At 50.7% G+C, this 23,544-nt stretch overlaps 1 protein-coding gene across 2 annotated transcripts in view; it reads right to left on the reverse strand.

The window, feature by feature from the left end:
* TBC1D22A (TBC1 domain family member 22A) overlaps positions 1-23,544 on the reverse strand; it is a 336,855-nt gene that overhangs the window by 202,509 nt on the left and 110,802 nt on the right. For both annotated transcript variants that reach the window (XM_073882613.1, XM_025881542.2), the window contains one exon: positions 1,986-2,100. In XM_073882613.1, the coding sequence (XP_073738714.1) occupies positions 1,986-2,100 (115 nt within the window). The remainder of the gene's footprint in view (positions 1-1,985; positions 2,101-23,544) is intronic.

The raw sequence follows: 23,544 nt of genomic DNA on the forward strand, positions 1-23,544 counted from the left end.
GCTCCCTCCACACAACGCCCCTGCTCATCCCACAAGGTACAGCTGGAGCGCCACACAGAGTCCTCCGAGCTCTAGCCTGGGTTTGCTTTCCTGCACCCCATACACCTCAAGATAACACGAATGTCTGTTTTCATTAAACCTCTTTGTTACTGGTCTAAAACCTGTCTTCCTGCTGTAACCACAAGCTCAAGGGGGCAGGAACCACACTCGCTTTGCTCGCCTGCGTCCCTACCACCCCGCCGAGGGCCAGGAGATGCCCTGTTGACATGGGCTGACTTGAACTGACGCGGTCTCCACACACCCGTGCTCTGCCCAAGGCCAGCGCCCCGGCGCCCGCCCCATGAAGGTCTTCGTGAATGACACTGCCGCCTAGGAGCTGGCGGGTCGGTCCCCAGGACACTTCAACAGACCTGAGGCTTTCTGAAGTCAGGGGAGGTGGACCAGGACCGACACACGAACACCCCCAAGCATGGATGACAAGAGGTGAAAGAAGTCACGTCCACCAATCATACCTGAAGGCCGGGACAGAAAGGTAACACGTGTCCACTTAAAGACACAGCCAACGGCCAGAAATAAATGGTGCGTTTTATACAAATGTCCCCAAACCACCCCGTACATCCACTCGGCGGACGTGCAAGTCCTGGTGCGTGTGCGCAAGTGTGTGCAGAGGGGGTGTCACAGGAAGGCAGGGCAGAGCACAAATCCTAGCTCCTCTGGTTCTTCTCTCTTCGAGACAATGACCACCACAGTCCGTCTCGCTGACGATTCAGGCAAACGCAGTTAAGGATGGCTTGGGTCTTACGGCATGAGTTGGTGGTAAAGTAGTTAAGACAAACTTACTTACCACATGAATTAAATGGTCTATTTAACATGCAATATCAATTCGCTAATCACATCTCAGCTGAACTTCTTCTTTCAATTAACAACCCCGAAGTCTACTGACAGGTCCTACTGTTCTAGGATCATTAAGAACATTTTCATTATCTGTCAAGGCGGGAGGAAGAAGCAGAAAAGCAAGCGCTCTCGGGCGCAGGCTTCTCCCCTACATGAGAGCCGATTAGGGACGGAGCCGTGGTGGTCCTCATTAGTTGCTTAGCAATGAAAGCCCTCCTATGAAATCAGCAACGCAAACAAAGTGTGAGAGGTTGCAATAAAACGCACTGAACGAGCATGTTCTCATCCTCAGAGGGTAATCTGTCCCGGCCAAACCTCCTCCCTCGGATCACAACCATGATGAGAAGCTGAAGCGGCTAAAGACACAATCTCATAAAAACAAACAAATATCAAGTTGGGAAGGTTCACGTGAAGACAAATTAAAATCTGTTTTTAATAAAAATGCTACAGGCAAACAGCAAATCCCTCCTCTGGTTATTTATTTTTTATCCATAGATAAATTAAAAAGTAGATCCCACATTTATATTTTCAGAATTTTCAGCAGTTGACTGCTATAACATAAATGGGGGAAAAAATACACAGCACTCAAAGAGAGACCACACTGCCCAACCTAAATCTCCGTTAAACTAATTATTTTGCATGTAATTAACATTCCCATAAAATGAACCGCTACTAGTATCAAAGGCAGAAAGGAGACAACATGCTGCAGAATGCAATCAAACAGGGCTCAGGTTTTAGCTTGTCAGCAGAACATTCCACTAACGGGCTACCACCTTGACCCAATCCATTCAAATCCACCCCGTGAAAGCCAGCCATCAGAACAAAACCACACTCCTTGTGTATGATTAAAAAGAAGACAGTAAGCATAAACACTGCATCTTAATGTCTTCTTCAGTAGTTAAACACGTGGGTTTACAGACTTTTCTTAAAGCTGGCATCAATGAGAAAACTATACTATTTTTAGTTGTCATTACAACATTTAACTTAATGGCACATCTCAACATTGGTGCAATGATGCATAGTAACTCGGCAAGGCCACCAAAGTTCACGTTTAATGTCTGCAGGGAAAAAAAATCACGATATGGTCTTACCTATGTGTTCGCACATGAAGACTACAAAGAAAGGAGTGACAAGGTCATTAATCCCCTGAACATATCCACTGGCAGGGTGACGTATCGCCCATATAAACAATATCCTTTCAAAAATCTGCAAGAAAATTGAACAGGTGGTGAAGCAAAAATAAACACATCAGAAACTTTAAAATGTATGCATTCTTTCCCTCAAAATACATATATACGATCAACATTTTTCACTGTCTCTAATATTAAAAGTAAAAATGTAAACAAAGTATTAATTGCTACTTAATTTTTTCATAAAATTCCTATTATCTTAATTTCTTACTGACTTAAAAGCAATTTCAGTGTCTCACCGAGCCCCGAGCTCAGCCTTGCCACACGAGCTGGCTCCCATAGGAGACACCGCCCCCCCCCCAAGCTCCACGGGCAGAGACTGCACATGGCTGCCCAGGACGTGGTCAGGCGGTACAGCAGCACCTGGCCTCTGGGTGAGTGCTCCCTCCGTGTGGAGGGACCGGAGAGCAGAGGACCGGGCAGGTGGGTGGGCAGGTGCACCCAAGGATGGATGAGTGAATGGAGAGAAGGAAGGAAGCATGGTGGGGGGAGGGGGGTTGTGGTCAGGGGAGGGGGTACATGGAAAGATGCTCTGAATTTCCCTCATATGGTAAACAGATTGTTTTAAATGAGGCAGAAGTGATATATGACATTATATTAGTTTCAGATGTACAATATATGAATAGTGACTCAATATTGGTATATATTACAAAATGATCTTTTGTAATATATGTAAGTCTAATTAACACCCGTCACCATACATAGTTACAAATTTCTTCTCTCGTGATGAGGACTTTGAAGATCTCTTAGCAACTTTGAGACATGCAACACGGTATTATTAAACAGCACACTGTCCATTACATCCCCTGACTTACTTTACGTTGACCCCCCCGCCCATTGCACCCACAACCACCCCCACCTCTGTCAGCCACCAGTCTGTTATCATCACCCAAGAGCACCTGCTCCAGCATCTTCCCATTACATACATTCCCACCAGCCGTTCCATCACCCAGGCCGTGGACACAGGAGTAGCTTAGCCTCCTCTCTCCCCTTACAAGACCTTTGCTGCTGACCCAGGCCTCATGCTAAGAAAGCACACGGGGCAGGCTAAACGAGCAAATGCCCAAACAGCACATGAACTGCCTCATTTCCAAACAGGTTGAGCCTGCAGGGCTAACTGTGCTGGTACCCAAGGAGGTCAGCCCCTTTCTGCACTGCCCTCACTCCCAAATATCACCGAGCTTGTGGTCCGCATCCCCAAATCAACACCAACTCAGCTCTACAGTGGGAGCACTGGGGCCTAGATGGGCAAGTCTCTTAACCCAGGGCCCACGGGCAACAAGGGGCACCACCAGCCCTAGAATCCAGGCCCCCAGCCTGGTGCCCACCCTTGTACACCATCAACTATGCTTGCTCCCAACAAATAAAGTAACCAGCACGTAAGCCGGGGCACCTGGGCACAGAGCCTGTCCCAACAGGGCAGCTGCTAAGTACCTGCTGCTGAATGAGTCGTGCATTCGTGCACATACGTTCATACCTGTGTCTCATTTTACAACAGCTTTCTAGCGAGAACTAGCAAGAATATTCAAACAAAAGCAAAAGACCAAAACCACTCAACACGTGGCATCATTTGCCATTTCTCTTGTGCAAACGCAATGTGGCTGACACTGTGCCGCCACATTGGGCTCCCTCACCCTGGTGACGCTGGAAGCGCATTCGACCCGCCAGTGCAGTGACACAGTGGTAGACAGGGACGCGGAGTCCATGCAGGGGAGGACCCCTCTCATAGACCCTACCCACCCCCCCCCCCCCCCCCAGCCGCCACGCAGCAGGCATGGCCCGGCCCGGCCACCTGGACACAAGGAAAGCCCGGGACAGTATCCCAACCGTTTCCTCGCCGTGGCCAGGGCAGGGACAGGCTGAGCAAGTGAGGGCACAGTCAGCACGGAGACTGCACCGGGGGCAGAGAGCGGGCAGGGCCGGGCTGCACTAGGACGAGCAGGAGCAGTGCCCAGCAGGACACACTTGGGATAGTTCACCACAGTGCCCGGCAGGACACACTTGGGATAGTTCGCCGCAGTGCCCGGCAGGACACACTTGGGATAGTTCGCCGCAGAGCAGTGCAGAGCCGTGGATGTCAGCTAAGCAGCTCCTCACGAATAAGACCCTGAAGTATGTGTACAGCTCACGGGCAGGTTTCTACCCCACACTGGAAAGTTCTAGCAAAGACAACCCGGAGGATGGGGAACTCCCGTGCATGCACACTCAGCCATGACGTGGCCAGGAACAGCGGAGCCTGAAGAGCGCAGGTGCACCCCCACCATCAGCTCAGGCAGGCCCCCAGCCGGACACCCACAGGTGAGACGATGGGGCCCAGCGAGGTGAAAAGTACCCGCTCTGGCCCGTGCCTCCCGGCGCAGGGTGGCTCCTTCAATTCCCAGCACGGCCTTCAGCCCCTGCACAGGGCAACGCTGGATGACTCCAAGAGCACCCAGGGATGGGATCAGGCCACACCTTCGGCCATTCTTCGCATGGCCCCTATACAGCCCCTTGAGGGCTACCCTCAAGACATGGCAGCGGAGCACCCAGAGATGGGCTCAGCCTACTCTGAAAGAAACTCCCGGGCGGGGCACCCAAGCAAGGCACCAGAACAGACAACCACATGGTGCAGGGGGCACTGTCTGCAGCACCCTCCCAGTGACCTAGGGCAGGAAGCAAGGACCTGTGTGGTCGCCACACGACAACCAGGCCTGAGGAGGGCTGGGAACAAAGAAGAAGCGTCAGCCCCACAAACACATGGATGGAAAGGCTCCACGGTGGTACACACTGCGTCCCGGAGGCCACTGAGAGCAAAGGAGAGATGCAGGGGTGCCTTGAGAACAGGAAGGAATCACTGGGGATAGCCTTGAATGCCACGGTGCAGTACGTGGGCATCAGTAAGCAACCTAACCCCAGTAATGACAATGCTAGTGTGATCACGCAATACTTGCCAACATCGATTAAATGCTACTGTCCTAACCACCTTCACTAGCTCATCCTCCTCTAAACGTGGAGGCAGGTATGATTACTGCCCCTTTCAGACAAGGTGGCAGACAGACCCCGAATGGCCCTGTGCCCCCCCACCTCCTGGTGTATGAGCTCTTGTGTGGCCCCTTCCCCTTGAGTGTGAACAGCCCTGCACCCTGCTTCGCACAGGGGATGGGATGTGCAAGATTATGTCATACAGGACAACAACCGTCCTGCTGGGAGACACTCTCCCTGCTGCCTTCAAGGACACAGGCTCCCACACTGTGAGCTGCATAAGGAAAGGGCCGTGTGCCCAGGACCTGAGGGCAGCTGAGAAGCAGCAAGGAACCCAGGCCACAGCTCCACAGCCTACCAGCAACCGAATCCTGCCAGCAACCACGTGGGCCTGGAAGCGGGTCCTTCCCCAGTCAAGCCGCAGATGCGTCTGCAGCCCAGACCACAACTGTTTGCCACTTGGGGAGATCCTGAGCTAAGACATGCTCAGACTCCTGACCCACAGAAACTGCAGGACAACAAATATGAATAAGTGTGTGTTGTTTGAAGTGCCAGGTTTGTGATGATGTCGTTACAGAGGAATGGGTAACTCATACAGATAAGAAGCTCAGGCAGCCACAGGGTAAGCAATTCACCCAGAGCAGCAGAGCCAGAGGTCCATGCTGGTATCTTGACTAAAAGGTGGTCTTGTGAGGCTTAACTAAATGCCACCACCGATCTGCATTAGTACACAAGAGCTGTTTTCATATGTAAATCAAAAAGGAGAGAACACCAAAAAATTATAACTATATGGTAAGAAAGAAACAGCAACATCCGTGAGCTCCTGGTGAGCAAACTACATCTAAACTTGGTTTCCACCTGTCCAAGGCCTAGCAGGGACCTGGTCATCAAAGGGGCCTGGTGTGCACACATGCGTGTACACAGATACGTGGCATGTGTGCACAGGTGTGAGGTGCGTGTGCACACAGATGTGTGGTACCTGTGTGCGGGCAGGTGTGCGTGTGCACTGGAAGAAAAGCCAGAGCTCAGGGCAGGGAAATCTCCTTTCCTGCTTTGTAATCTATCCTGGGGAAGTGATCATGTCAGCAATGGACCCCTCCCAACCCTTTCACTAAGCCCCAGACTTTCAGAGCACTTGGCTGGCTCTCTCTCTCTCTCTCTCTCTCTCTCTCTCTCTCACACACACACACACACACACACACACCCTAACCCCACTCACAAGCAGGAATGCAGGTTTTCGCTTGGCAACCCTGGAACGGAAGAAAAGCTGGTGCAGATGACTGAGCCGGCTCCGCACAGCAGGAAATGTGGAGGGGACATGAGTGTTCTCAGTGCAGCCAGCACCCGTGCGGGCAACTGGAGCAGCCTGCTCGCGATTCCTAGGCCCAGAGGCCACAGAAGGTCTGAGAAAGCAGCAGGGAAGACCTGCTGGCCGGGGCTCCTGACGCAGTCCCAAAGCTTCCCTCATGCAGAGTCCAGAGCAAGCTGTCCTGAGATGGACCAGGCTCCACAGGATATTACCTGGGGAAACTGAGGAAAGCACTCAGGGGCAAACGCATCTGGTAAACACGGCTGAGCAAGGAGGTAGGAGGAGGCAGCTGAGCCTTCTCAGTCCCAAACAGACCGTTCATGTGCTTGCAAAGCCGTCTATAAGGGAGCCAACAACCTAGCAATCGCCTTACTGCCCCTCACCTGGGCCCCGCGCAGTCTTCCAGAAGCACGGGCCGGCCCTCACGCTCACAGCCTGCAGAGTGCCCTGTGTCTGTACTACTTTGGGAAAACTTCCAGAATTCAGATTTCCCATTAATTAAAGAAAAGCTATCAATCAGGTAGTTCAAATTATTTATACTTAACTCTACTTATCTCTCTTGAGAACCTGAAAATTATACCCTTAAGGCTTTAATCCCAGTAACATGTAAACAAAGAGACAAGTAGTTCAAACAAAAACAAAAATGGCTCTTTTTTTTTAAAAGATTGTATTTATTTATTTGAGAGAGAGAGAGCAAGTGAGCGAGCAAAAGCAGGGGGAGGGGCAGAGGGAGAGGCAGACTCCAAGCTAAGCAGGGAGCCCGATGCGGGGCTCGATCCCAGGACCCCGGGATCATGACCTGAGCTGAAGCAGACGCTTAACCGAGCCACCCAGGCGCGCCAAAAATGGCTTTTAACAAGACATTTTAACAAGGCAGGCTAAAATGCCGAAAAAGCACGGCCAGCCGTGGAGGTTTGTGACGACGGATGCAAATCCTGGCTGTGCCACTAAAGAGACACATGTCTGCGGGTCCTCACCCCGGAGGTCCAGCCTCGAGGCCACGGAGAACGAGGGCTCCCTCACGTCTTCACCCCCACAGCAGCCTCCAAAACACTCGGCTCCGCTGCCACCAGCTAGTGGCCGTCATCTCGTGTCTGGTCCCCCTGTAACACCCCGGACCGCACACCCCCCAGAGAGGCAGCAGAGCTCCCGACACACATCAGGTCACATCGTGGTCGCCGGAGGGTAAATGCAAACTCCTGGCCCTGACTCCAAGGTGCCTGGCCTACCACTCCCTTCCCCACCTTGTCACCTCCGCTGGGTCTTCTCTCACCAAACCAGTCACTTCTGTCCCCTCCTCAAGGCACCTGCACGTCTTCTTTCCACCTGCAACGCCCCAGCACCCCTGATCTGCAGCATTAGGTCAGAGTTCCAGGGCCGCCTCCTGAGAGCCAACTTCCTGTACCACCCCAGCTGGGCCAGCAGCCCCTCTTCCGAGGCCGCAGCTCCAACCACTCCCACGTTGAGCCCCCTGAGGAAGGGTCCTCCTGCATCCCGCTCACTCCGTGCCCTCAGGCCTGGCACATAACGGGCCCAGAGGAAAACCCTGGAACTCTTTGCTGAATGGAGGCGTGAAGGAGCCCCTTCGTGTTGAGCCCTTAATAGCTAATAAGACCCAATGTGTATTCACATTGGCTCTGCTCTTGCCTCTGCTCTCCAGCGTCTGTGCCATCGGTGAGCACCTGGACCTTCCCATTCCGGCAAGATCTCAGACAACACCTGGGACCCGGACCAGTGGTTCCATTCTGTTTCTCCATCAAGTGGTGCTCCAGCCCCAGCTCCTCAGATGCCAGGCGGTGGGGACATCAGGGGCCCCCCACTTGTTGGAGAGGCAAAACAGACTGGAGGGCAGGGGGACCCAGCTGCACTAACGGGGAGGCGGTGGGAGAGCATGTGGCACAGGGAGACTAGAAGAGGAGGCGACAACAGGAAAACAGCACAGTGAAGGCTGATACGGAGTTCTTCAGGAGGCAGGAGGAGCAGAGCACAGAGGGGGACGCAGCCAGGAGGCAGGGGGACAACGCAAGGCTCGGGAAGCCCCTGGGCTGAGTCAGAGCCATCACGCTTCGCATGATGAACCGGTCCTGTATGCAGGGAGTTCATGTTCACCATCGGAAGACTCTCCTATCTCCGAGCCACAAGCCAAGGCCCGGGCATGGGGAGAGTACGCCACGTGAGCGCAAGGCAGAGCACCCACGTCCACCCCATCAGCACCAGCTCCGTTTTCCACAGGAGAAGCGTCTGAGCATCCTCCTCAGGGAACGCCCCCTCCCGCCCTGTCCCGACTCCTGACAGCGGCACCCAGCCACCTCCGCAGTTCTGCGTGCACGCCAACGTCCACACCAGCTGAACCGCTTCTGCTAGTCACTCTGGGGCTCACAGGCCCTTTACCCTGACATCTGTCTTGAGTGAGCACTCTCAGCTCTCCCTGTCATTACAGAGCTGCCCCCAGAGCCCCTCATCTCCTTGCATATTATTTCTAACAACAGCCATTAATTTAGAACATAAGAAATAAAACACCAGGATTTATGTTTCTTTGGCAGGAAAGGAGGAAGAGAAGGTAAGTAACTGGCCTCTCTTCATCCTGTCAGACTGTCCTGCCACGCCGGGGACACACCAGGAAGCCACGGGGGGCCCCACCCCCAACCAAAGCATCTGCAGGCCCCAGGCCCACACACCTTCCCTGGCAGGCACCCCCAGTCCTACGCGCCCGATTTGGCCCAGTGGCACAGCCAGACGCCACCCCCAGCACACGCAGCAGCAGCGATCTATCTGAGGGGGCAGGCGGAAGCCTACCTTTGACGAGGTGACAGACAGTTCAGCCTTGTCTAGACTCCTCGGAGGAAAAAACTTTCCATTAATTGCAATAATGTAGAAAAGATTTCCATGTAGGGAGGATGCCTGCTGACACTGGGAGCTCACAAACCCAGCACATGGAGGAGAACAAAGTCCTGAGCTGCCTGCCCGCTGAGGAGGGTGTCATGTGCAGGGTGGCCAGGCAAAGGGGCCTCGGGCAGAGGGGGCCAGCAGGAACCGTAGGGCAGCAAGCATCCCAACAGCCCCTCCTGAGGGCCCCAAGGTTCACTCGTGCCCCTGGCCACCCCCTTCCAGCTCCTGTCCCTGCTCCCTTCCAGGCGCTGGAACAGGACAGGGGCCCAGGGGCCCCGGGAGACAGGGCTGCTGCACGACACCTGGCCCAGACCTAAATCTAACCCGTCCACTCGCAGCTGCACCGGGACGACCATGGGCCGGGCTGCAAAGCTGATTGGCAGGACTAGGCCCAAAGCAGAAACTACACGTGCCGTTGGTAGGCTGAGGGCTGCCTTCTCTTTGTTTTTTTTTTTTCTCATCACTAACTAATTTATCCTGTATCTTTTACCTTAAATCACTTCATCTGACTTGACTTTGCTTCTGTTTGAAATCACAACTAGCACAGGTCTGAGTCTAAGTCACTCAGCACCGTCCAGAACTCCCTGCCCAAACCACCTGAGGTGGTCCCGTGGGGCCCCAGGGTCCCCACGGCCTCCCTCCGACAGCTCCTGTCTCACAGACCCTCAGCCCCATTCCTAACAAGGTCTGTGAAGACCTGAGCGACAGTGCGCCCCACCTTAGATCCCGCCCCTGCCACACGCGTGACCGTGAGCACATCAGGATGGGACCTCTGAGGGCTACCCCGAAAATATTTTCCCAGTTGACTGCCATCGTAATGAGCTCTCCACAGAGGAGACATCGCTGAGAGCAAGCCATGAGGAAACGGGACCCCGTTCCCAACACGGCAGGACGCGTGCTGCGGGGCTTCTAACCTGCATCTGACGCCCGCTCTTGTACACAGCATGCTCCGAGCGACGTCCAAGCTTCTGCGCTCAGGCTCACAACAGACATCACCAAGAGACACAACCAAGCAGGGCTTTCCTCTCACCTTTTCCAAGCAGGTGTTTTCAAAGTCAACAACATGACCCTTTAAGGGGTACGAGTTTAGCACCAGTTCCCTTGAATTTACACCCAGTGATGGGCCGGAGGGGCAAACTGGGAGCAGGCATTCGCTCTTGCTGGCTTCTCCACCCCCAGGGCCCAATGCTCCCTGACACAGTCTCAACTAAAAACGAAATCCGAGAGGAATCTTGTGAAGGACATTCACCAAGGTCAGCCCACACTGATGGTACAACCCCAAGGACGAGTGGCTCTGAGCCCTACTAAGGAAGGCGCCAGGAGAACAGCTCCGGCCACTGCCAGACCTCTCACTGACCAGGCCCAATTCCGCAGAGGTCCCTTGGGGCCAGGCTCAGAAAGTGACAGAGGCCAGAGCCGGCGGGTCACCGAAATCAAGGGTCCAAAGCCAGAGGGGCCAAGCCAGGAATCAGGAGGAGAGACCCAGCAAGCGGCCTGGGGGGGGGCGTGGGGCCCTGTGCCTGCACCTGCCCAGCCCTTGCCCCCAGGGCCAGCACCAGGAGGCCACAGGACAGCGCCGCTGAGCCGCCCGCCACGTGCCAAAGGCAGCTGAGCTTGGGGCGGGAAGCCACCGTCCAGCACCTTCACCGCTGCCTGCAACAAAGGCACCACCAGGACACCCCAGGCCTGTGCTGCCTGCCTGTGGGGCACAAGGAGGGGGCGCACGGGGGGGGCGGGGCCGGCCAGCCTGGGAGGCAGGATGTTCTTCCCACAAGGTTGCTTGAGGACCAGGTCAGGAAACAGAGGCTCCCCAGAACTGTGACACAGGGGACATCAGCAACTCAGTGTTACCCTCCAAATTCAAGTGTCCCCCCAAAGCACCCTGATCGGGGCTGTTCTCCAGCTCTGCGCACGGCCAGAACAAGGCTGGCAATACACACACAGACTTTCCGGACGAAGCGACAGGACCCCCTCCACTTCCTGCAGGCCTGTCTGTGGCCACCCTTCGACAGCACTGTGCTGAGGCCAGAGACCACGCCCAGGCCTGGGAGTCCACTCAGACTTCTCCAGGGGGTCACAGCCCCCACCACGTCATCTGCCAGAGGTCCAGGTGTTTCACTGACCGCTGCGGCAGGGCAGGTGCAAGCAAGACTGCTCACAGGGGGCGGCCAGAGGGAGCGGCGTGGTGAGCCAGGGGGAGAGAGCAGGCACAGCACGTGAACTCAAGGTGAAGCAATGTGCTGTCAGGTTAAGTAGCACTACCACCTGCCAAAGGACAATAAAGGCAGGATGCCCCCCGTGTAAGGGTAAGTTTAGTGAAAACACAGAACGATGGGAAATGGCTCGAACAATGAATACACATTGGGTCTTATTAGCTATTAAAGTTCTGTTAACATTCCTGATGTGCTTGTCTAAAGAGTCGGAATTCATTAAAAGTAGTTCGAACTTTAAACTCTTCCCAAAGTATCTTTTCTACAAACCAGCTTACACTCAACAACAGTAATAAAAGAGTTGCTACTATCGGTTACTGCCGGGGCTGAAAAAATTGCAAACATGGCAGGCACTCCCAGCTCATTCGCTCGCCAGACTTCAGACGCCTGAACACCAAGAAAGGTTTCTCCTAAAAAACTCAAAGGACATCCCTGCACAGAAGGCTCCCGGGAGGGCTTGAGAGGTCCCCGTCTTCACTCTGCAAACATGCCATGACCTCATGGGTCCCCAGGGCAGGACCCGGCCGGCACCGCGGGGTGCCCTGGTTGCTGAACCACTCGGTGGTCTAAGACACGAAATACACTGAGCCCAAGAAGGCCGCTGTGCTCATGAGGACTTATAAAAATCTGATTTCAGAAATCTGAAAACACTCTGCCATATGCACGACCCACACACAGCACACAAAGCACCATGGAGATCATTTCTGTGCAAGGAACAACACCATCCACAGCTCTGCTGGGAGGACTGGGGGGCTCACATCCCTGGAAACCCAGAAGCAACGTGGCCCAGAAAGAAGTTACCACAGCACAAGCATTTGCAACTTGATCCAAGGAACACCGGCCCCGTATGAATTCTAACACCTGATGAATGACACCAAGTAAGAGCCCATAACAGATCTAACATGTGCACCAAAAGGTAGCCACCTATCACATAAAATACACGCCGGACATACCAAGACGGCCACTGATGATTTGTCACAATGCTAATTAATCACGTAGACCTCTCTTAAAGCAAGAACGAGGCCGAGTGTGGTGTGTGAACAACCTGACACTCACCTCCTTCAAACATGACAATTTACGCCCCACGTTCTGTGCTCAAGACAAGTGTTTAATAGGTTAGCAAAGGCACAGATGTCTCACTACACTCAAAACACTTTCAAACAAAACATCACAGTGTCACTATTACCAGGCCAAAGATTCAACACGACAAACACTGCTACACGTCAAAGTGTTGTGAAGAAACAGGGGCTGGTCAGAAAGAAGCATTTTTCAAATTCAGGAGCGACCAGACTTCCCTTCTGGCAGTGTGGCTCACGAGATGGCCACTGACCTGCTCCTGCCAGGCCCTGGAACAATCTACCCCTAACAACCAGATTTACTTCCAGAAGATACAGTCCCTCAATACCAGGAAGTCTACAAATAAAATCCACCACGTTAAGAGAATAAGGGGGCAAAAATGTATTCTCATATCAGATGACAGGCAGAAAGGACTTGATAAACCTCAACAACCATTTATGACTTCAACACCCTGAGCAAGGCACCACCCCTCACATGACAAACAGCAACTGTAACGCTTAGAGTAACTATCCTAAGTCAGTGTAATGTGAACAGGCCTCCCGTTATGATCAGGAATGACACCAGGATGCCTGCTTCCCCCACTGTATTCAGTGTTGTAGTAGAAGTCTTAGCCAGCAAAACAAAACAAATTTTTAAAAAAGTATCAAAATAGAAAAAAAAAAGAAACTGCCACTATTCACAAGTAATAGGATTACCTTCTCTAAAACCTCAACCACATCCACACACAAACATGAGAATTGATGAAAGAGGTTAGTAAAATGTGCCAGATAGAAGATTCACTGACAAAAGTCAACTGCCTTTCTAGAGAGTATCCAAAGAAGACAAGAGAGAAAACATTGTTTAAAAATAAAAGATCCGGGGCGCCTGGGTGGCTCAGTCATTAAGCGTCTGCCTTCAACTCAGGTCATGATCCCAGGTCCTGGGATCGAGCCCCGCATCGGGCTCCCTGCTCTGTGAGAAGCCTGCTTCTCCCTCTCCCACTCCCCCTGCTTGTGTTCCCTCTCTCGCTCTCTCTCTCTCTCTGGCAAATAAATAAACAAAATATTTAAAAAATAAAAAATAAGAATAAAAGATCCAGAGAACTAAAGAAATGCAAAAACAAAATGTGAATTCTCTCCAACTGATGGGCAGATTCGATGTGATTTCTAGGATTTTCATGAAACTAATGAGCTGATTTTACATTTTCACGAATGGCCCAGAACGAGGCACGGGCAGCCCGGCCTGCAGGACGGCAAGACCACAGAAGCAAGAGGAAGCCAGCACAGGGACAAACGGACAGACAGACCAGCAGAATGGATGACAGACCACACGGATCCCACATACGTATGGAATCCTGATTTAAGACCGAGCCGATCCGTGGGTGGGGGCACAACTGCTTATCCACGTGGGGAACGTGTTCAGAAATCAGACTGCCACGTCAAACTCCACGCACATAAAGTCCATTCCAAACAGATTACGGCCCTAAATCTAAAGGGCAAAACTTCAAAACTCTTGTTAGAAAGATTCAAACTTCTTTGAAACCATGAGGTTAAAAAGAATGTCTTAAGATGCAAAAAGGCGGGGCACCTGGGTGGCACAGTCGGTTAAGTGTCTGCATCCCAGTTTAGGCTCAGGTCATGATCTCAGGGTTGTGAGATCAAGCCCTGTGTCAGGACCCATGCTCAGCACAGAGTTTGCTTGAGTTTCTCTCTCCCTCTCCCTCTGTTCCTCCCCCCAAACGCGTGCGTGTGCACTCTCTCTCTCTCACTCAAATAAATAAATCTTTAAAAAATAAAAACAGATGCAAAAAGGCATAATCATAAAGGTGAAGACCGGGGAACTGGCCACAGTAAATTGAATGTCTACTCACCATCAGGGTGAAGAACAACCCACTACCGGAAGGGAGATGCATGTATCCATATGCATCCAAAACAGAATTAGCATCCTCAACAGATTGGCAACTCCTTTAAATCAACAGAACAAAGTAACAAACACCACAACAGAAACATGGAACAAAAGCATTTCACAACAGAAGAAATACAAATGGCCAAGAAACCTATGAAAAAATACTTGACTTCATGTGCACTTAAGGAAGTGAAAGTTAAAAGCCCAGCGGGCCACCACTTCATGTCCACAGCCAGGGCAGGGGACTCAGCCTGACAATCCCAAGAGGGACAGCGCTGGGCACTCTTCCCAAGACCTCCACCCAGTGTCACCTGTGCACACCTGCGCCAGCCCCCAGGACCCCTCCCCATACACACCCCAGGGGCACTCTCTATGCGCACACTGGGCTCACACAGGAACGTGCACAGTGACGTCCTGAAAAAACACACAGGAGTGAAAACGGCCAGAATGCCCAAGCGGCATGAGACCAGAGGGATCAACACACACACCAAGCAGCGGAGAACTATGCAGCACCAAAAAATGAACACCACCCACAGGCACCAACGCGTAACCCTGAAAACCAAATGCTGTGACATAAAGAGCAACCACAAATATATTTAGAATGATCCCATTACAAAATAAAAACTAAAAAGGGTAAAAACATATATATGCATATAAACACATGATAAAACCAGACAGCAAAGCAAGAGAATGGTCAACCAAAATTCAAGAGAATGGTCACCTGCTGGGAGACAGGGAGGTGTTTGGGGAGGGACAGAGAGGGGCCTTCACAGACACTAGCTCTTGCTCTTTCTTCAGCTAACAGTGGGCATCTGTAAGTTAATGCTTACTCGTGTCTTTGAATTTGAACATATATGTTATAGAAATCCTTCCGCTCTGATATGTTTTACCATAAAAACAGAGACAGAAAAGGAAAGATCTATGGATCGGAGTCCCAAAGGAGAGTTTAGTGAACTGATTATATAACAAATAAGTACTTTGGGGCCTCTCCCAAACACATCCCCACCTCTGTGGAGGGAATGGTTCAATTATGACCCAAAGGAAGAGACAAGGAGGAAGAAGCCGCAGAAAGGGGAGCACTGAACACGCCCAGTGCCCGCAGGACCCTCCAGCGTCACCTCTCCTGTGGAAGGACCTACAGAATACCCACACAGGAGGTGTGTGTGATTTAATGTGGCATCATTCAGCCACCGTACCGCAAGCCAGGCACCACCGCAGGGACCGCAGGAGGAAGGGGCCCCGGGCCCTGTTCTCACAGTCCGACAAGACAGAGCCAGGAGCTCAGCCACAGCCAGAATCCTGGCAGACAGCTCACAGATTCGCTGCGTTGACCCAACAGACCCCTGCCAGGCAGCCGGGATGGAAGACACCAGCGGTGCAGGCTGCTGCGCCTCTGAGCGAGGTCGCATGGGACAGAGACTCTGAATGGGCTGCAGCAGGAAACACAGGGGCACTGCCGGGCCCACCATAGCAGGAGCAGGTGGGGCTGACCTGGCCGGCTCAGGCCTGGGTCTAGGGGTCGGCCACGCAGAGCAGGCTGCTGAGGAGTCCTCTGTGGGCAAATGTCAGGAACCCACTTGGATGTGGGCCCAGATCGTTGGTGGCCAGAGCCAACCCCAGAGCCTCCAGAAGCGGTCTTCCTCCGACTACTACCGGCCCAGCTGTGGGCAGGGGGCAGGGCCCATGCGTCTCCATACAAGAGCACAGGAAGTGCACGGCCGCGGGCAGGAGCCCACTCTGAACGTAGTCCCCTGCGCTTTGCTTCTATGTGCCTCCTAGAAAATGTCCATCCTTCAGGGCCATGGAAAACTCATCGCCCTAATTCTAAAAGCTGCACATAAATAATGTGGCTTAAAAAGCATGCATGTTTCATTATCCCCTGTGTCTGTTTAAATGTAATGAGACATCACTTCTACATGGCTAATTGGAAAAAGCATCTTATTTCCCTAATTTGTGAAACTGCTCTAAGAAGCAGATAAGAGGGCAGATAATGTAATAACCACGGAGGCAAAGTCACTCAGTAGATGATGAACTTCTCAGTAGAAAAGGCCCAGCAGCGATATTTGAATATGGTTCTTGTAATAAACTCACTGCACCCACCATAGTAGCCACAGGGCCACTGGTCTGAATTCGTATTTTTTTAACGTAACAGATCTAGTTTGTCCAACACTGGGCAGAAGATTTAAAAAAAAAAAAAAAACAATCAAAAAAACAGGGAGCCAAAAGTTATGAATTTTACTTTCAGACAACAACATTGGATAAAAACATTAATTATCAATTTCAGCAAAATCTCCTAAATCCCATGAGGTTCCAGGAGATGCTCCGGGTACCCAGGACACAGCCAGGGCCCAGCGGCGCCCTCGGGAGCGGACAAACAGGAAGAGGGAGTCCTGTCATAAACATAAAAAAAAAATCCGACAAGAAGCGCCACGAGAGGGTCATCAGGGACTGCGCTTCTGACAAGACAACCTTCCAGTAAGATCTGAAGGCCCGGCGGGAACCAGCCACTCACTCACCACAGGTGAGAGAAAGAGGAGTCTGGTCAGCCGTTCGTCAACAGGTAGCCTTGAACAGCAGCTCCGGGACACATGCTGCCTGAGGCACTGGAGCTAACAGGTCTGCTGTCCTCCTGGGACCCATTCGACCTGGGGGGAGGAGCAGTGACCTCCTGACAAAGGCCATGGGCTCCAGCTGTGCTTCTGCTTCCCGGCTGGGAGCGCCTGGGCAATGGCCATCTGGCCCTACGCCATCCACTCTGCTCATCTCAAGATCTTCCTATCAGCAGTTAAACAAGTCCCAAGGCCTCCAAATCTAGCTGAGCTTCCATAAAATAGTGATTTCCAGGGTGAGCTAGCCCCGGAAAATAGTGAGCAAAAATGGAACAGACACATCATCAAAGAAGATCTACACATGGCAAATCTGCATATGTGAAAATGCTCAACATCATGAGTCATCAGGGAACTGCAAATTATATCCCCAAAGATACATTACACACCCACTCAAAACTGGCGAAAATTAAAAAGGCTGGCAATACCGAGTATTGACAAGGATATGGAGCAAGACTCTCACGCCCTGCTGGTGCGAGTGCAGACTGGGACAGCCACTGTGGAAATTAGGCTGTCAGTTTCTCATGAAGCAGATACACATTCACATCCCATACAACCACCCTCCTGCCACGTACTCAGCACAGAGGGGGCACAGGGGCCTTCGCTAGCGCTCTACAAGGTTTACAGCAAATCTGCGATGACCCCACTTGGAAAGAGCCCGAGTACTCATCGAGTACTGGCGAGCGGGTAACCACACTGAGGTATACACCCAGACAACAGAGTCCCACTTAGCAGTGACGTGACAATGTGGACGAGTGTCTGAGCACTAAGGGAGGCCACTCAGGGAAGGCTGCAAATCCGTGTGATTCCATTTGTAGGACATTCTTAAAAAGCAAACCCCGAGAGACCAAAAGCGGATGAGTACCTCACAGGGGCACGGGTTGGGAACGGGAGGCTGACAGCAAAGGGAAGTTTTCCGGGTGACGGACGTGTCCTAGATCATGATTCAGGCGGTGGTCATATTCCTACATACAGGTATCAAACCAATCTAACTGCACACTTCGAAGAGGTGAATTTTATTGTGTGTCCACTAGACCTCAGTGAAGCCACAGGAGGAAGAGAACAGGGGGAGGGGGAGAAGGACCCCCAGAGCAGAACCGGGCCTCGCCTGCTGAGTGAGTCAGGGAACATGGGGACGGATGGGGGCAAATGCCGAAACCCTTCTTCCCGAGCAGTCAGAAGCCCCAGCCTTCGGGGAGGCACACGGACCAGCTACAATCGGGAGTGACATTTTCCCGGTTCCATACACCAAGGATAAGCCGTGCCTCAATTCTGGCTGCGGGATGTGAGAAGCACTGTGAGCAACTTCTACAAAACAGCTGGAAAGGGAGGGGCACGTCCTTCTGTGCGTGTCGCCCTTCGTGCTGCTCCAAGACAAACGTGATGCAGAGAGCTAGACAGAGCAGCCAGCTGGGGCCACGAGGGGGAGGCCAAGCACAGAGGAGCAGCCACCCCATGGCCAGCGAGCCTGTGCCTGAGACAAGAACACCCTTCTGTGCGGTCAGGCCACCGACTGTTGCAGAAACCCCTGAGCCAAGCCTCCACAATGCCAGAAACTAGAGCCGGGTCTGCCTACTGCCGATCACAAGGCCATAACTTTCCTAAAGCCCCTTGCTTATCACCTCACCCCCTGCACACCCAGAACTGGGCCCAAATGGCCCTCTCCTGCATGTGGCAGCCTGCCTGAGCCCCATGTCCTCCCGGGGAGCCCAGGAGCCCAGCAGCCCCTCGGGTGGCACTGCCCTGCTGAGCGGGGGCCTGGGCAGGGTCTGCAGCTCCAGGGGACACACACGAGCACAGAGCAAGAAATTGTTTAACAGAGAGACCGGCTGCCAGGGAAGAGGCACCTCAAAGCAATGGAACCAGGGTCCCAGGACGTCACAGACAAGTAGACCAATCAACACCAACTGCCGGTGACTGCATCCCGGCTCCAGAACCAAGAGTCTGTGAGCTCAGCTCGGCAAGGAAGGTGTCAAGTGTTGGGAAAAATATAAAAATGAAATAAACCAAAGGTCTATGGCTGACTCCATCTTCCATTACATAAAATAAGTAAAGAAAGAGATAACAATATCTTATCTCTTGTCTCCCAGATACAGTAAGTACAACTGCTAAAAAAGACAATCAAAAAGAAGTGTCTCAAAATGACTACTTCTGTGGAAGACTAATTTTCTCCTTTTGTGTTCTATAATCTAGAAGTACTTTTGCTTTCATCATCCAGGATTTTTGTTCAACAAACTTACCAAACATACAAGAGACAGCAAAGTTTAAAAGTGCATTTAGGAGCTTCTGTCCTTCCCCTACTAGCACGGGTGCACGAGCTCTCTCTCTCTCTAATAAATAAATAAAATCTTAAAAAAAAAAAAATGAGGAAAGATGGCGGAGGAGTAGGGAACCCTATTTCAACTGGACCCCGGAATTGAGCTGGGTATCTGCCAGACCACCCTGAGCACCCATGAACCCAGCCTGAGATGTAAGAAGATCTGGATCTCTACAAACAGAATATCGCAGGCAGTTGGTTTCAAGGTACAAAGCAGGGAGCCCTGATTCCAGGGGCAGATATCTGAGGATAAACGGCAGCGGGAGGGAGCCTGGCCGTGGGGATCCTGCACCGCCGGTGAGCGACAGCCTCCCATGCAGGATGGGGCACAAACTCCCAGACCCCTAGCAGCAGGAAAGGACTTTAGGGCAGCCCCCTGGGCAGAAACCCAGAGCTGCGGGGTCACACGTGTGCGAGCTGGGAGCAGCTGGAGGTTTTAGAAGCACAAAGGGCAGAGACCGCTCCGACCTGGAGGCAGGACTGGGGGCGCTGCGGAGGGGCGCACAACCCAGGCCGCTGCAGTTTATACCAGCACAGACAGAAACGGAGACGGTGTGGCCTGGAGAGCTCACTGAAGAACAGACTACAGTCTCTCTGCTCTGAGGCAGAGGGTTGGAAATGGTGTCTTCTGCTCCGACTAGTGAAAGAGACACGGAAAGCCACCAGGGAAAGCCGCCAGAGAACAAAAGCCCCCAAAAACTGATCCCCGCTGAGCCCATCCCCCGCCACAGGGGGGCAGGGCAACCCCGCCCAAACAGGGATGCCTGAGTAACAGCACAGCAGGCCCCTCTCCCAGAAGACAGGCTGGGAAAACAAGAGGCCAGCAACCCTAAGGTCCCAAGAAAACAGGTGCATCTTGCATGGGTTCTGGTCAATGATTTGGACTCTATACATTCCCTCAAACACCCATTAACAGTGACTAGGAGGAGGAGCCCCCAAAATGGAAAAGACTCAGAGATCATGACTTATGCTGCAGATTTACAAATGGATGCAGATATAACCAAGATGTTGGAGATGGAATTCAGGCTAGCAATTGTGAAGACAATGGCTAGAATGGAGAAATCAATTAATGGCAACATAGAGTCTCTAAGGGCAGAAATGAAAGCTGAATTGGCAGAACTTAAAAATGCTATCAATGAGATCCAATCCAATCTAGATAATCTAACAGCTAGGGTAAGTGAGGCAGAAGAACGAATAAGCGACCTGGAAGACAATATAATAGATAAAAAGGGAAAAGAGGAGGCCAGGGAAAAACAACTCAGAATCCATGAAAATAGAATCAGAGAAGTAAGTGACACCATGAAGCATTCCAATGTCAGAATAATTGGAATCCCGGAGGGAGTGGAGAGAGAGAGAGGACTAGAAGATGTATTTGAGCAAACCATAGCTGAGAACTTCCCCAATCTGGAGAATGAAACAAACATTCATGTCCTAGAGGCAGAGAGGACCCCTCCCAAGATCAAGGAAAACAGGCCAACACCCCGACATGTAATAGTAAAACTCGCAAATCTTAGAACCAAGGAAACCATCTTAAGGGCAGTTAGGGGGAAGAGATTCCTTACGTACAGAGGGAGGAACATCAGAATAACGTCAGACCCATCCACAGAGACCTGGCAGGCCAGAAAGGCCTGGCAAGACATATTCAGGGTACTAAAGGAGAAGAACATGCAGCCAAGAATACTTTATCCGGCAAGGCTGTCATTTAGAATGGATGGAGAGATGCAGAGCTTCCACGACTGGCAGAAACTGAAAGAATATGTGACCACTAAGCCAGCCCTGCAAGAAATACTAAGAGGGGGGGTTCTATAAAAGGGGAAAGACCCCAAGAGTGATTACAACAGAAATTTACAGGGACATTCTATAAAAACAACGTCTTCGCAGGCAACATGATGACAATTAATTCATACCTTTCAATAATCACTCTCAACGTGAATGGCCTAAATGCTCCCAAAAAACGGCACAGGGTTGCAGACTGGATAAAAAGACAGGACCCATCCATATGCTGCCTACAAGAGACTCATTTTGAACCTAAAGATATATCCAGACTGAAAGTGAAGGGATGGAGATCCATCTTCCATGCCAGCAGACCTCAAGAGAAAGCTGGTGTAGCAATTCTTATGTCAGACAAATTAGATTTTAAACTAAAGTCTGTAATTAGAGACACAGAAGGACACTATATCGTTCTTAAAGGGTCTATCCAACAAGAAGATCTAACAATTGTAAATATCTACGCCCCTAACATGGGAGCAGCCATCTACATAAGCCAACTGTTAACCAAAATAAAGAGTCATATTGATAACAATACGTTAATTGTAGACCTCAATACTCCACTCTCCGCAATGGACAGATCATCTAAGCACGAAATCAACAAGGAAACAAGAGCTTTGAATGATATATTGGACCAGATGGACCTCATAGATATTTACAGAACATTCCACCCTAAAACAACAGAATACTCATTCTTCTCGAGTGCACATGGAACTTTCTCGAGAACAGACCACATACTGGGTCACAAATCAGGTCTCAACCGATACCAAAAGATTGAGATTATTCCCTGCATATTCTCAGACCACAATGCTTTAAAACTGGAACTCAATCACAAGAAAAAATTTGGCAGAAATTCAAACACTTGGAAGCTAAAGACCACTCTGCTCAAGAATGTTTGGGTCAACCAGGAAATCAAAGAACTTAAACAATTCATGGAAATCAATGAGAACGAAACACATCGGTCCGAAACCTATGGGATACTGCAAAGGCGGTCCTAAGGGGGAAATACATAGCCATCCAAGCCTCACTCAAAAAAATAGAAAAATCCCAAATTCACCAACTAACTCTACACCTTAAAGGAATAGAGAAAAAGCAACAAACGATGCCTAAGCCATGCATTAGAAGAGAAATAATCAAAATTAGAGCAGAGATCAATGAATTAGAAACCAGAAACACAGTAGATCAGAACAACAAAACTAGAAGTTGGTTCTTTGAAAGAATTAATAAGATCGATAAACCACTGGTCAGACTTATCCAAAAGAAAAGAGAAAGGACCCAAATTAATAAAATTATGAATGAAAGGGGAGAGATCACGACTAACACCCAGGAAATAGAAACAATTATTAGAAATTATTATCAACAATTATATGCCAATAAACTGAGCAATCTGGATGAAATGGAGGCCTTCCTGGAAACCTATAAGCTGCCAAGACTGAAACAGGAAGAAATTGACAACCTGAATAGGCCAATAACCAGTAACGAGATTGAAGCAGTGATCAAAAACCTCCCAAAAAACAAGAGTCCAGGGCCTGATGGATTCCCTGGGGAATTCTGCCAAACATTCAAAGAAGAAATAATACCGAAGCTGTTTCAAAAAATAGAAACAGAAGGAAAACTTCCAAAATCATTCTTTGAGGCCAGCATTACCTTAATCCCCAAACCAGGCAAAGACCCCATCAAAAAGAATTTCAGACCAATATCCTTGATGAATATGGATTCCAAAATCCTCAACAAGATCCTAGCTAATAGAATCCAACAATACATTAAAGCATCATCCACCATGACCAAGTGGGATTTATCCCCGGGATGCAAGGGTGGTTCAACACTCACAAATCAATCAGTGTGATAGAACACATTAATAAGAGGAGGGAGAAGAACCATATGGTCCTTTCAGTTGATGCAGAAAAAGCATTTGACAAAATACAACATCCTTTCCTGATTAAAACTCTTCAGAGTATAGGGATAGAGGGAACATTCCTCAAGTTCATAAAATCCATCTATGAAAAACCCACAGCGAATATCATCCTCAATGGGGAAAAGCTGAGAGCCTTTCCCTTAAGATCAGGAACACATCAAGGATGCCCACTCTGGCCACTATTGTTCAACATAGTACTAGAAGTCCTAGCAACAGCAATCAGACAACAAAAAGAAATAAAAGGTATTCAAACTGGCAAAGAAGAAGTCAACTCTCTTTTCGCAGACAACATGATACTTTATGTGGAAAACCCAAAAGACTCCACCCCCTAATTACCAGAACTCATACAGCAATTCAGTAATGTGGCAGGATACAAAATCAATGCACAGAAATCAGTTGCTTTCTTATACACTAACAATGCAACTGTAGAAAGAGAAATTAGAGAAACGATTCCATTTACAATAGCACCAAAAACTGTAAGATACCTCGGAATAAACCTAACCAAAGAGGTAAAGGATCTATACT

Source organism: Callorhinus ursinus, unplaced genomic scaffold, assembly GCF_003265705.2.
Source record: "Callorhinus ursinus isolate GAN/ISIS: 27379988/994484 unplaced genomic scaffold, GSC_fseal_2.0 scaffold48, whole genome shotgun sequence".
Taxonomy (NCBI): domain Eukaryota; kingdom Metazoa; phylum Chordata; class Mammalia; order Carnivora; family Otariidae; genus Callorhinus; species Callorhinus ursinus.